General features: G+C 34.6%; 1 protein-coding gene and 1 pseudogene across 1 annotated transcript; both read right to left on the reverse strand.

Annotated features, from left to right (window-relative positions):
- Positions 1-3,805: 3,805 nt before the first annotated feature.
- On the reverse strand, positions 3,806-12,546 carry LOC141836211 (serine/threonine-protein kinase rio2). Its single transcript, XM_074723648.1, has 13 exons — positions 12,229-12,546; positions 12,071-12,117; positions 11,903-11,973; positions 11,703-11,816; positions 11,460-11,635; positions 11,292-11,380; positions 11,063-11,180; positions 8,640-8,713; positions 8,504-8,551; positions 7,475-7,637; positions 6,784-6,915; positions 5,899-5,991; positions 3,806-4,213 (listed from the first exon to the last, which is right to left on the reverse strand). The coding sequence occupies exons 1-13, from the start codon at positions 12,310-12,312 to the stop codon at positions 4,040-4,042; spliced, it is 1,383 nt and encodes a 460-aa protein (XP_074579749.1). The 5' UTR covers positions 12,313-12,546; the 3' UTR covers positions 3,806-4,039.
- Positions 12,547-13,913: 1,367 nt separating this feature from the next.
- Positions 13,914-15,038, reverse strand: LOC141835520 (uncharacterized; annotated as a pseudogene).
- Between the last annotated feature and the right edge of the window lie 176 nt (positions 15,039-15,214).

The raw sequence follows: 15,214 nt of genomic DNA on the forward strand, positions 1-15,214 counted from the left end.
AAGCTCAAACCTGCAACTAAAAATGTGTCGACGAGATTATATATATATAAGGTAACTTACCCGCTGCTTTCTCTGCTTGTCAAGAACCGTGTCGAACCATCTCCAAAGAAAAGACATGGCATGGGTAACACAACATACATGAGCGCTGCAAAGTAATGAAAAAAAAAACACTTAATGACATCAACTAAACTAACACCAATCAGTTCTTTTCGATAATTTCTCACCAGATAACATTGGCCACCAGTTGTTGTATAAAGCACAAGCCTACAGCATATAGTCATTTTATTAAAAAAAACACCAGTCATGAGATAATCAGAGGATCTTTATGACAATCAAACTTATCTTATATGAGAAACATTTAGTAGATAGCCTTTATCAAGCATTCTTGGTCCGGAATATGCCAATTAGCCAGTTTGTCGATAAATTATGTCATAAAATTAAATGTAGCAAAAACATGGAAGATGCCAGTTCATCAAAATAGGTAAAAATGCCCACTACTTTATTGCCAAGGTCCTATATTCAAACTCCGTGCTGACATAAATTAGGGTTTGCTTCCATACAGATCATATTTTTTAACAAAAAAGAACATAACAGAATCTCAGCTCTGGATCGGACTAATAACAGTATCAATCCAATATCGAGACCATTTTTCACCTAACAACCCCATACTTCTATTGTGACAGAAATCCTGCCATTCAGTCTAAGTCCAGGTTAATTGTCAGGCAAAAACACTAGACTTGAACGGTTGAACACCCATCAGACTGCAAACAATAAGTTATATTTGCAGCGCTAATAGCTTTGGAAGATAGGACTTCAGTTCTCGATTGGCTGAAAATTCAGGTAAAGAATTAATCCAAACTTTAGCAGAGCATAGAAGGTACGCTGAGGAAACTCACTCATTTTTCAGTAATAACTTAAACTACAAACGTAATTCATGTATATAGAGAATAAGAAACTTCAACTACCCCACAAACTGAAATTAGGTAACCAATTAGACAAAAAAAAATCATACCAGGATCTGTAACAGTATGCTAGACGAGAACATAAAAGCAAGTCCAGCAAGCCTGCATTCAGTAACAACAGCATATAATACTTTCCCCAACGTAAGAAGAAAAACTGTAGGATAAAATTTAGAACTTACACTGTAGAAGAATATCCATGTCAGAAAAATGATCACAGCAGCATAAAATTGGGAGCAAAAGAAGACAACAGTTAGACCAGTTGAAGTATGTAATGTGAATAAATAACAAATTTGAAACACAACCATAAAAGGCAAAGTGAGAATCTGACAGTCAAGCACTGACAAATTATACAGAACATGTAAAACTTTGAACAATAAGTCAAAAGAACTGCTCCTCATTCTGAACATAAGCACACTGTTTTATAAATTACTAGCAATTGTCAATGGAAAAAGTAGTAATGCATTTGGTCGAAAAGCTTATCAGGGTAAACATATTTTCCATTTGAAGAATCCTATTATACCAGTGAGACATTAAATTCCACCACTCCTTGAGATTTTTAACAATTCTTTGCATTTCTTATCAGTTTGTCTGCTGTCCTTATACAGCACAAGATACAAGTACCAGACATTATGACTAAACTTATGCCACAATCACCAGCCATTGTTGAGATTGTGACAGGATGTTGGCCCTACATAATATCCTGAAACTTATTTTGTACATAAAGATTCTCCAGTAACCATTCAAATATTCGAGGCTGTTCACCATTCCTTACGAAATCAGGCACTAAGGCCACTTGCACTCACAAGTTGTTTGAGTCTCCAACAATTATTTCAATAGTAACATGAATAATCTTTGAATGAAATATAATTTCAATTAGAAGATAATTAAAATGGAGAGGAGCTTCTCCAGTAACATCGATGTTAATGTTGCGAAAGATGTGTAAGATTACAAGAATATATAATATCAAAAAATACTAATAACTAAAGTTAAGATGCACAGATCCAACAATGATAAAATGAGAAAGTAAGTTAAGGGGATATCAAGCATGATCAAAGGACCAATTATTTTCATGGTTAGATAAGTTGAATTTATAAGAACTGTAAGTGAGAGAAACTGAGGGAGGCCATAAAACAGTAGTCAATGCAATCGAAAGTGATTTAAATGCTTTACATATTTCTAGCGATATTGTCCAAGTATGTGAAGTAACATCCATCCGAGAGCTCAATCCAAATCCTTTAAAGATATTAACCAACTATAAAAATAATAATAATTGGTCGGAACATACTGCTTTCAGTGTTCATTTAATAATTAAAAAATAATTCCAACTCTCCATCTAATCTCGCTATTCAGTCTAAAATCAATTAGAATACTTAATTAAATCGAAACTACAAAATCCAAGGCTTGTGCACAATCAAGAAAGATAATCGAGGAGAGAACAAGCCAAAAAATAAAGTCAACGACATCAAGCATAGAGAAACAGCGAGACGCTCCAAAACTCCATCTTCTCCGATTGGCAAGAACAAACAACATGTTAGAAAACCCTAAACCGCCATGAACACAATCAAATAACAGCTCTCCGGCTGCCAAGAACAACATGCTAGAAAAACCCTAAACGGCCTTGAATTAAATCGGATCTCCAGTATAAATTCTTTGCCACAGAATGAAGTCTGTAGAGCCAGTCGGATCAAAGAACAAAAGAAGAATACCGAGTTAATTAATCAGAGAGCGAATTAGCTACCTTCCACGGTCATCGCCATTTTCCCCCTCTCTTCGTCGGGGAAGGAAATGGCGCAGGATTGGACGAAGCGATCTAAATCAGTCGCGACCGGAAGCAGGATTGAACAACTTCGACCGGGTTTAATCAAAACCGTTTCGGTTTTTGTTTGGTTTTGGCTTAATTTTTTTTTTCAAATAATTTTAATTTCTGCTTATGATTACGTTCTCATTAGTTTGGTTTAAATAAACCTTAAAAAAATAATAGTCTAAAATTTAGATCTTCTTTCAAATCTAATTTTTTTTAAATATAATTAGTTAATTTTTAGAGACATAAATGAATCAGAATCAAAAGTTCATAAATAAATTTCATATTAAATTTAATAAAAATTTATTTATATTCATTCAATATACATAAAATTAATTAATTAAATAAATTTAAACTATATATTAAATTAAATAAATAAACTTAAACATTTATATTAACTTCTTAATATTTCATTAATAATATTTATAAATAAAATTTAAAAATTATATTATAAAATAAATAAATAAATTTATACTATCAAATTTAATAATTAATCAAATAAATTTAAAATTATAAAATTTTTAAATTTGAATTTAAAAACTATATAATATTTAAACTTCATACTCGTATAAAAAATCAAACTAAACAATTTAATTTATTTTAAACTTCATCTAACTTCATCCAACGTTAAATGCTGTAAATGTAATCTAACATTTTTCATCAGATTTTTAAGTAAAAGACATTTCTTGAATTAAAAGTGGACAAAAATTAAGGAGGGCGAAGACAATAAACATCAAATTCATATAAAAAAAATCCAAAAATATGCTTACTGAATTAATGTGTATTTGCAAATCCAAAAATATAACTACACGTAGATATAACAAATAAATAATGAAATAATTCCTTCCACTTTAATTATCAAAAATAATCTAAAATGGAATGAATAAAATCAATGATATTTGCAAATTAAATGGATTGATACGTCAAATTCAGAAGATGAATAAAATTGATAGAATAAGCCAATATAAAATGAATCATCATGCTCAGTGCACACTCCATTCATGCAGAAAAACAGAGAAATAGATTGAACCATTCCATATTATCATTGGCTTTCATTCTCAATTCTCATTCCATTTAATCCTTCTAAACATAGCCTAAATTGAATTAACGATCCACACCTTGAACATGTAATGCAACACAGTTTCTGGAAGATTTACAACTATATGAGAGGACAAAACACAAGCCCCAAGTTGTATCTTATCTTTTGCTCTGAGGACAATAGATTCAAATGGGAATATTGATAAAAAAAACCTAGAAGTGGGCAAGTATACTTGTATCACCACTTGCAAAATTGCCTCTGAACCTTCGAATTGTGTCCAGACTTGCCACCCTTGTCCTTGTAAGCATTTCTTGATCCTGTCCTCCTTGACCCTTGGAGTGCTGCTACGGCTCGCCGCCTCTGTCTGTGTAGTCGCTTTGTTAGTTCATCATCAGATTCATTATCACTGTCCTGTAAGACAGAATTGGCTCATTCAGAGATTTAGGCAGTAGTTGATTACTAGCAAGAATACAAACGCAAACAAGATATTTACTACAAATAAAATTAGAAGAACAAGCATTCATAATTTAACCTTTACATTTTCTGGTTACTTGGAGATGGAATTTGTTCAAATAAAGCAAATTGCTAAGCATTAGAGTTGAACATGAGACCTATCGACGACCCTTAAAATTGGATGCATTTAAAGAACCCAACAGATAATGGTGTCAACCAGGCATAGCATCCAAAATTCTGAAATGGATCATTAAGATAATAACTCCTAGAGTAATCTTTTCTAGTAAATTGAAGAACTTTCATGAAGAAATCCTTTGGGACGGATTCTTTTGTGCATGTGTGTGTATAGTGATAATTAAAAATCACACTGTAGGAGTGAAATCATATTAACATCACAATAACTTTAATACTAGTGACATGGTGCACTAACTGTTGCTAAATCTATATTTTGCAGGTCATAAGTACATCTAAACAAACTTTGAGAGTAAAGAGGGCCCAAGATTAAAAGAGTTACTTTTCTACCTTATAAGGAACTAAATATAACATGACAACAATAATGTCAGATTAATGACAGATAACTTGGGAATTTCAACAAAATACTCTCTGAAGCCTCGCAAATTTAAGAGAACATCTCACAGTTTGAATGAAGTAACCTACTATAAGAAAGCTCACACTCAACATAAATGAACCAATATATAAAATCATCTAACAATTTATATAATTTGATGTGCTATAATTAAGAAAGTTGTCACTTTCCATAAGATAATTTATCAATGCAAATTAAGAAATTTTATTTACCTTTTAACTTTTTTTTGAGTTAGTAGGGTTTATGTAAGGTGGATTCTATTGTTTAGGAGGACAAATTATTTAACGTAGTTGTGATCTTTGGCAATTATCTTGCTTATAAATAAAGGGTGTTTAAAGTTTAAGTTTATTCGGTAAGAATTTATTTTGTTTATTTCCTAATTTGTTCAGGTTGGAGTGAAACCCTAATCCTGCTATGTTATTCGTCTCTTTCAAATAATACTTTGATTTTGGTAAATTATGTTGCAGTGCTATCACTTGTTAAATGGTCAGGCCTTTCAAACATTCGTTTTTCCCCAATCCATACTGACCACTTTGTTTGGTTCATGAAAACATTCTTTATTTAATTTACAGTTCTTAGAAAATAAAAGTCATTGACAATTGAAAAGAACAATAAATAAATATTTACCATGCCATTCACCGCTAATAAATTCAAACATGTCAAAAAAAAATCAATATTGGTTTAGTTCTCCATTCAATTTTCAAATTCTATTTCCTAAAAGGTGAAAACAGAATACAAAAACACCTTTTCAGACCAAGTAAACTCAGCCACAGCAATAATGTGAACTATCAGAATATTATAAAACAGTAGTGAAGCACTTTAATTGCAGCAACCGAAGGCATGTTATAAGCAAGGTTTAAATGTCAACAAGTGAATGAAGCTACAAATCAAGAACTGCTACAGAACAAGATAAAAGCACTGTATTAGCTTTCTAACAATGACATGAATTTGACAAATTAAAATGAAGAGAATAATTGGACATTTAAAATATGAAGAAAAAAAAAACTTGGACCATCTAATCTACGCATAACAGTTGCCATAGAGATAAATAATGTACCTTTTCTGAGTTTTGCTCTGGTTGTAATATTCCATCATCATTTTCTCCATTTTCATTACATGAAGTAACATCCTCAGATTTCTTCTCATCATTCTGAAAAATGTGAATAAATACTAAGTCATGAATTCCATCATGGACATAGTAAGTTGACTTCAAACACATGAGAATGAATGTATATGAATAATCTCATATTGTAATGGTTCATATACTCAAGAAACTGAAATGATCATGGTAATTTTCTCACTTATAACCTAACAACATGATATTGACAGTAATCACCCATCCTTTCCTGATTGAGTTTAAAAACCATGAAATTATTTGAGAAGCAACCAAATTGAACATTTGCATGCAAAAACAGAATAAACATTGCTTAATATCCATAGACCTCACCTAGACGTGAAGAGGCCATGTCCATGTAGACATATTTGTGGTAACTCTTGCAATGATACAATGGTCAAAAACAAATTGAAGGTCAGAGTAAAAACATGCAACTAGAGATGCTGTCCATGAGAGAAAAATAATGATAATGGTTGGGTGGGGTGGGATGACAACTAGATGGTGATACTAGAATTCAGCTGCATATTGCAATCAAAAGGCATTACCCTATTACTTCAAAACACCTACAAAACATATTCCTTCAAAACACCTAGATGCTGAACAAGAGAAGAAAGTTGTGCAACTAGATTTAATTGAATCCATTGTAATGCACATAGAGGAATCATGCAAAAGAACTCTAAATATTTGAATAGTGCATAAAACATACTCATCACATCTTATAATCCAAAACTTAATCTGTTAAATAACACAATAACTATGATGATTGTCAAAACTCTATCTTATCATTTAACATATTTGCAATTTTAATATAGCCAAGCTAGGTAGTACCTGATCTTCTAACTTTAATAAATCCATATTTTGTACAATATGAGCATCTGTTTCAGTTTCTGCTTGCCCTTGCTCCTCAAGTTCATCCTCAGAACTTGTAATGTCAGTTTGCTCTGTTCCTCCTTCAACAAACTGTAAAGAGACAACAAGGTAAATAAATATGCTAAAACTAATCTATATAAGAGCAGAATGATCTAACGAAAGAAAAAGTGACTTCCATAGAACAGAATATTCAAGCATGTGATAAAATCGTGGCCATTTAAACAATTTTATAGACAGGATCATCCTCAAAACTGTATGTTATTGAACACAATTCATGACCTGGGAATTTGTTGCATGGAAATTGAAAATTAGTAAAACTCTGTCAACTAAAATATATTCATTACAACTAAAAATTCATACAGTTACTAAGAATGATACTAGAGAGTTAGGGGGGAAAATTGTCAAGCTCTCCATGAGAAAATGACAAGACAACTGGGTTGCATTTCTTAAACATATTAGTAGGCAAAGAGTAGGTTTACTTGGTCAGATTTCTATGTGCAGGAAAAACTGTGTAGAAACCATTAACACAATATTGATTACAAGACAAAAGATTGGCAAGTATAAGAATAAGAAACTAGGAGCACGCTGCTAGGTTTTTGTTGATATAAAGTAAATGCAAAAGAATATCAGCTACGACATGTATGCCTACCTTCTCTATGTCATCTTGATCTTTTCGTGTAAAACCGCTGGCAGCAAGTTCCCTGTCCAAGAAACCAGCAGATTTAGCTATAGAAGAGAAAGATGGCCTTCCATTTTCCTCCTCATCAGCTTCTGTCCCGTCATTCTCATCATCTTCATACACAAGTTTGAACCTGACAAGAGAGATTTGGTGAATATTGTCGAGAAACAACTGGGTATACATTACAGAACATCTGAAATAACATTCATATCTTGAGCAGGTAACACCACATTCAGCTTCCTATTCCTTTGCAAGAACTCTTCAAATAAAGAACGATGACAAGAACAAGAAGCCCTGGTGTTTCATCATCATTATTGGCTGCATGAATCTTTTTCTACGATGTGTGTAATTACTATAATGAGTAGGGACAAAATTATTCCAAGCATGGTCATCTTAGTCTAACCTTGATTCTTTGCTCACTATTGAAAATTGTGAAATTTCTCCTCAATAAAAGAGAAGGGGGAGGAGCAAACAACACTACAACATATAAAACCTTATAAAATATGGGTGCCATAGTTTTTGGAAATGAGCTCCAACATTCAAACTCAAATATCATAACCATCTTACACTTATTAGTTGACATTTCAACACAAGACTCAGCATCAAAACTCAACTAACAGGACACTAACGATTTATAAATCAACAATAATGGCACTAAACAGTTAACAAAGAAGGTCACACTTTGCACCACCAGCACATCTTTTTCTGATTAGGGTCCAAAAATCCAGCACAAAAATGACTTCCAACCTTGAACCCACTAATTACAAAAAGGTAGAGACATTAAGGCTATAAGACCTGAAATCAAGCAGGCCAATAAAATTCAGTGTTACATCTGATCTTTTTACTTTAGGCCTATTATCACATTATTCCGAACAAGACCAATAACATTAGGAATATTGATACTTGAGCAGTCAACACTGAAGAAAAAGAGAAGATCTGACAAAATCAGTTAGTAAATAGAAAGTGTATTTTTTTCTAATATTTAGGTTAACTACATACCTTTTGGCAAAGAACTTGAAAATGCACTCAATATCGCGATCAAAGTACCTGGAATTTTATTTCTGAATAGTCAGAAGACTAACTTATCAAAAAGCTTTATAACATAAGGATAGATAATGATGAGAATAGTCAATACATTTTTGCATTGCGATGAGAAACTGATACCATCTGTGGAAAGTCAATCATGGTGACCTTTTCATTATCATCTATCTAAAAGGACAACAGAACCAAATTAGAACAGACGCAAACGAGTGAGAAAAGAACACATAAATTTGTTTTAACGTACAACCACAAGTTCAGGAAAGAATGTACTATATATGAACTAAGATTTGGGAGTGAGATTTGCAAAACATAAACAATATGCTAGTATAATGAATGTCAATCACTTTCAAGGAATCATGTTGTTTGTATCAAATCATATGAAAGTTGGACACAGTGTATAAGAAATTAAGTTCTGTTAACATGCAGGTATCAACATAGATGTGTGAGATTAATAATAAAGTAGAATACAAAACACCATCACGTATAGCTTATCTGAAATACTGAAACAGCACTGGTAGAAAATTGGTGTGACAACAAGGATGCATACATTTGTTGAAGATAATATAGATGTCTACAAAATTGTTAAAGATAGCATGAACCTTGAACAAGTAAATTAGCATGACCTTCCACAGTTTCACCATTTTCAAGCCCTGCCAATAATTTTTCTAGGACTCAAATTGGAGAGCACGACTTTGAACCCTTGCAGAAATATTATTCACATGTGAATTTCCCATGTTGCCAAGAGCAAACCCAAACACCAAGAACCAGACTTCAAATTTGATACTGAGATACATGTAATCAAGGCTAAATCAGGTCATACCATGAATGTGTAAAAAAAATGTTGATTTGTAGGACAATTTTTCTTCCCCGCCCTGCAGACCCTTTCTTTTCCCCTTCATTCCCACTATTTGATGCATCTCACCCAGCCCTTCCCCTTCCTTATGAGATGCACTAGCCATGCTGTATGATCCATCCACTCCCCTCCGCTATAGATAAAACCATGTAGCTCTCCTCTTCCTTATCCTGCCTTTCCCTATCCCTTTCCCAGATCCTAGCATTTCTTTCAACCCATAGACCCCTACCCACCCCCACCCCTAACCTTTTCCTCTTCAACCAAAGGCAAGCAAACAAGCCCTTTGCATTCCTTGGCGACCCCAACAATTATGACTTGTGACTCATCCTTATTCCACCTCTTGTTCCTATATCAACGCTGATGATAACAACCTTGGTCAACAACTCCATTGATCTAGTAATCTATGAAGACGTTAATGGCATATCTCATGACAGTAACTTTGAGGTTTAGTCATAAACTTTACACTTCATTTCTAATAGTGTTTCAGTAACTATTAGGAAGAAGAGTGCATCAGATGTAGGAAGTGATGTATGAAGGTGAAGACTGAGTGATAACAAAAACAAGGAAGGACAGTGGGTTAGTTTCAATTGGGGGCTTCGAGCAAGCAATGTGTAGTAGCGTCAATAGTCATTCACCAAAGAAAACAATAATTTGTTTCCCTTCTGTATCTATGCTTTGTTTGCATGTGATGAATTATGCAACTCTAACTGTGTTTGATGTTTGTGTGGAATTGATCTTGACATGGTCATTCGGGTGTTGAATGTAAAAGTGTGTTAAGCAACCGGTCATCCAGTTTTGTATGTATATATAGGTAATCAGAATAGATTGTAACTTAATCACTTATAAGTCGATTAGTGATCAAAGTGATTACTATATTTTATATACAAGATTAATTAATTACCTATTACTCAGGTTATAACTTCTATGTCTTATATAACCTAGCACTAGGACAAACCTCAAGGAATCCGTGTAAGTCCAAATCCGTCTTAGTCGAATGGGGTTTAAAACCCAACTTAACTCCACCTGACACATGCCCAGCCCTAGGCATAGGAGTTTTCCTGATGGCAAACTGACCTATTTTTTGGATGCAATGTTCGGCCTATTTATGCTAGGTGATATACATGGACCCTCGTAGTGAAGCATGTATGGATTCAAACCACAAGTTGTCTTTATAATTTTTGTTGTCATGTTTTGGTGAAGGTAAGGTGTTGAACACAACAGGCTCGAACTACCATTATAGTCGCATTAGAACGTACACATGGTACCATGATATTGAACTCATTGATATGGTACACGACAGGCTCTAACTTGCACATTTGTGCAAGCACAATTAATAGGTTCATACTCGGCTCATTGATATGAGGTCTATCATATAAACATTTGTATGTTGGTTTGTAGTTAAGTGATTATATGGATTCTAGTAGCTATACAAATAGGCTAATGCGCATGTCATGTTTGAACACTTAAGGATTAGTAGTAACGATAATGTGAGTTTCACATTAACACAGATAGTAAATTGTTTTGTTCTTTTTGGATATTTCTGCAATTGCATTTGTGCATGATTTATAATAAGACATGTGTGGTCATGTTTGCTGCATTCTTACTCAGTTTTCAAGAGTGGATATCAAATTAGCTTTTGCTAGTCAATCAAGAAGAATTCATACCATGATATTGAATTCATTGAAGTCACAATGTATAAGACCATGTTCTGCCAAGCGAACAACAAGACCAACAATTGTCTCCAATACTTCATCTGTGTTCTGCAACTGTTGGACTTGGACACTGCAAAAGATAATCATACTAAATAAATGTTGCCTATAAACAATAATAATTAATTAGAAATAAAAAATAACATAAGAAAACTACACTCATCACTCCCCAAACAATCCTTACAGTGGATAACCTTGAACAAGTGACATGACTACGCAATGTCGGTTACAATCAATAGCATCTGGAACTGGAAATCCATGCTCTCCTAATGCCTTCATCCGAAAAAGAAAGAATGTAAAATGCATCAAGCATTCATAAATAAGAAAGGAGGCAATACTAAAATAATCCTACCTTCATAAAAGCAAACTCCTTAAGGGCTGCAAGTCGTGATAAATAGAGCCAATTGTAACTATTTCGGTGCTTCAAATAGTCACGCTTAGACTTCACAGCTCTAAAAGACATTCTCCCGAGCCTATGCAACTTCATCACCAAAATTGTTCCATCTTCGGTAGCAACCTCAAATATGTCTTTTCACAAAATGAAATACTAATCATGATTACCATCAAGAGAAGAAGGAACTAATCATAAAAATACCTGATTCCTTTCCCACACCAATTTGACGACCAACAGCATTAAACACACCGCGATTGACAAGAGTTTTAATAGCAAGGAAATCATACCCAAGATATGTGAGCCGGAAACCATCATCTGCAAAGAGAACAATAATCCAGTAAAGTGTATTGAATCGTAATTGAGCCAGTAGATTGAAGATCTCAAACACTCCATATACTTACACTTGGAAGAATCGTGATGCACTAACTTATGCTTCAACAAATTTTTCAACACTTTATACGTCCCACCATGCCTAAATAATCAGCAGCGAACTCAATATCGAGCAGAAAATAGAACTCTATAACCTTCACACTGCTTTTTCGATCTTATAATGACCAGCATGAGATTACCTGAGGCCCGCAATGCGATCAACGAGCTCAGCTGGAACAATTTCATGCTGAGAATAAGAAAATTTATGATAGACTTAAATAAAGATGAATTCTTTCTGGAAAAAAAAGCTCCATGATTTAAATAGAACGAGAAGGTAAAGAGAAAAAGAATGACGTACGTTTCTCATGCCCATCTCGACGGCCGTGAGAACCCTAAAATCGTCCTTGGACAAATACCTCAGAGAGTTTACGTCGAGCTTCATCTCCGAGGATGGTGATTACGATGGTATAATGATGATACGGACGGCAGTGACAGCAGGGAGGCGGCAGCAGCGGACGAAAGGCAGCGGTCCAATCAAGCTTATCTTCCTTGCCCTGATCTGCTGGAGGCCAGATTAGAGTACCAACGGAGAGGCACAATTTTCCGGCGAAGGAGTAGATACCATAGAGGAGCTTTTTCCGGCGACGTCGCGTCGAGGAGGATGCCTGGTGCTACCAGGAGGGGCGGCGGTAGACCTAATTTATCAGGTTAGGGAACCAATTACGATTTACGAATACCTCTTTAAAAATATATAAATAAAATAATTATTTCTTTGTGAAAAATTATAAAAACAAACAAATTCAACAAGGAAAAATATAAAATCCGTCAACGATCTTATACTGCGATCTCGTCACTCACACTATCAATCTCACGATAAAAAAGTAAAATAAAAAATTACAATTGAACATTACACACTATCAATCTCACGATAAATAAGTAAAATAAAAAATTACAATTGAACATTACTATAAGAGGACATTACCTCAATATTAAAATTTTACTTCATCCATTATAATAAATTTATCTCGCAATAACCAATTCAATCATCATGTCCAAGAATAAAAAAAAACTCAAACTGCACTAATTTGTTATTTAAATTTAGTTGTAATTATAGAATCTAATCCAATTTTTAATATTTTTCAAACTGCAAGAAAAATATGATTTGATCAAATAATAATAAAGATTTTAATTTGAGTAATTTGCTTTTCAATGTGATATTTTAATTTATCTTATTATTTTGTAGACAAAGATAAAGAAAAAAAATCAACCTACTTTATTTACTTAAAAATTTTAAGTGAACTGTTAAAATATTTAATAATTTTATATTATATTTATAAATCTTTTATTAATTTTAAGTGATAGTTTTTAGATAAATATCTATGAAAGTTTATTAAGAATAATAAATGAGCTAGGATCTCATTTATTAAAACTAATAATTTAAAAACTAATACAATTCTAATTTTTAATAGAGTCATGGACTCATGGCTCTTGCAATAATTAGTGAATTATGAATAAAAAAATTAAATAAATAAATTTCAATAACTCATCAAAATATATATTTATTTAATTTATTAATATTTATGAATAAAAATTATGAATTATTCATAAAAATAATATCTACAAATAAAATTTATAAATCATATTCATCAATAAAAATTTTAGCAATTTTAAACAATCCAACCGATTTAAAATATGATAACTGAATCAATTTGTAACTCAAAAAATAAATCAAATTAAGCGTAAACAACTATTTTAATAGATTGATCAATTTTAAATTCGATTTAACTTAACTAGACTAGTTTCGGTGGGAAACTTATAGCGCACTTGACTCCGCTAACTTGATTTACAGTCGGACCCTCATAGATTAAGTCCATGAGACTGATTCAGATTTAATTTTTTTTTAATTAGACTAATTTATTAAATAAATTTAATAGCATAAAATTTGACTTGGTTAACTTGAAACTGAAAAACTTCCTACCTACAAGCACACGACTGTCAACTCCAACTTCCTACCTACAAGCACACGACTGTCAACTCCCTTCCCTATCTCGCATGGTGCTGCTTCAGTTTGGTCAGCTCCCTCCTCCTCTTCCTTGCCTCTGCCGCCGCCGCTGCTGCTTTCACCTGTGAATCGCCTCTTGCTTCCTTCTCAGCTCCTGCCTCTGAACGGCACGGCACCAAACTGCTCGATCTCGCCGCCACTAATTTGTTTGGCACCTAATTCATCAGGCAATGGATGGAACCAAGCACAAGGTGGCACATGAAGTGGCCTCCCAGATACAGTCGTCGTAGTTTGGTCGAAGAATGCAATGGTAGGGCATGTGGCTGCGCTGTTCCTGTCAATCTCCCCTCTCGCAGTGTTGGATGCGCATGAAGTGGCCTCCCAGATACACTAGTCGTCGTAGTTTGGTCGAAGAATGCAATGGTAGGGCATGTGGCTGCGCTGTTCCTGTCAATCTCCCCTCTCGCAGTGTTGGCGATCTACAGAAGAAGAAACGTACATAAGGTGTTCGCCATATGAAGCACATGCATCATTCGAATTCTCATTCTTGGGATCCGGAGAGTGAAGAGGTTGGACCTGCTCTTTTAGTTGCGCGTTTGCGTGCCTAAGAGAAAGGTACTCTTCCATTGCCAATTCCTTTAATTTTCCTACAACCAATTCCAATGATCAATCAGAATGGTCATGACTCATTAAAGGATGGGCGACTGAGGCTTACCAGCTTCATGGTATCGTTTTCCAGTCGTAAGTGAGCAACCTTCTTGGTGAGCTCATGCAAAGCATCGTGATTATAAAGATGAGATTGATTGACTGTCACCTCTGTCAAGCCCCGTCTAGTTCCTCTTCTGGCAGAAAGCTTGACGCTGCTTGAGGCAGCCATTGCAGAGCAATGTTTGAATCGCTCTTCTGTTTCTCTGTCGTCCGCAGCAGCAGCAGCAGCAGCAAAAGAAGAGAGGAGACCCTTGAGGAACATGTCCGAGCTGAGAACCGAGGTGAACGACGAAAAGCTGAAACATAAGAGAAGTTTAAGAGATTGTGATCTGCTTGCGTACTGCTTGAGTGGGGACGTCCTGAGCAGGCGAGACGCTCTGTTTTCTGCTTTCGCCGGCGGCCACCTGGCCAGCCAGGTTCGCCAGCGCCACGGCGGCGTCCAGCTCCATCTCCACCATGCCGTAGCCGGAAGGCGAAGTCGAAGCGAGAGGGCATGATCGGATGGAGAGGTGGGTTGGAATTCGGAGGCCGTGAGGAAACAAAACGGTGGCAATTGCCTCCGGCGATCCGGCGCCTTTATGGGCCACCGATGGCCGCTACCTTGAAAATTTTGGCATGTCGAATCCTGAAAACT

Source organism: Curcuma longa, chromosome 10, assembly GCF_044706935.1.
Source record: "Curcuma longa cultivar G26 ecotype Majalengka, Jawa Barat chromosome 10, ITB_CL_G26_1.1, whole genome shotgun sequence".
Classification (NCBI taxonomy): domain Eukaryota; kingdom Viridiplantae; phylum Streptophyta; class Magnoliopsida; order Zingiberales; family Zingiberaceae; genus Curcuma; species Curcuma longa.

Coding starts and splice junctions, on each gene's coding strand:
- LOC141836211 (XM_074723648.1), bottom strand. CDS start 12,312: ATGAAGCTCGACGTAAACTCTCTGAGGTATTTGTCCAAGGACGATTTT. Junction 8,552..8,639: donor TCTCATCGCAATGCAAAAAT/GTATTGACTATT, acceptor ATAAAATTCCAG/GTACTTTGATCGCGATATTG. Junction 7,638..8,503: donor TTCAAGTTCTTTGCCAAAAG/GTATGTAGTTAA, acceptor CTCTCTTGTCAG/GTTCAAACTTGTGTATGAAG.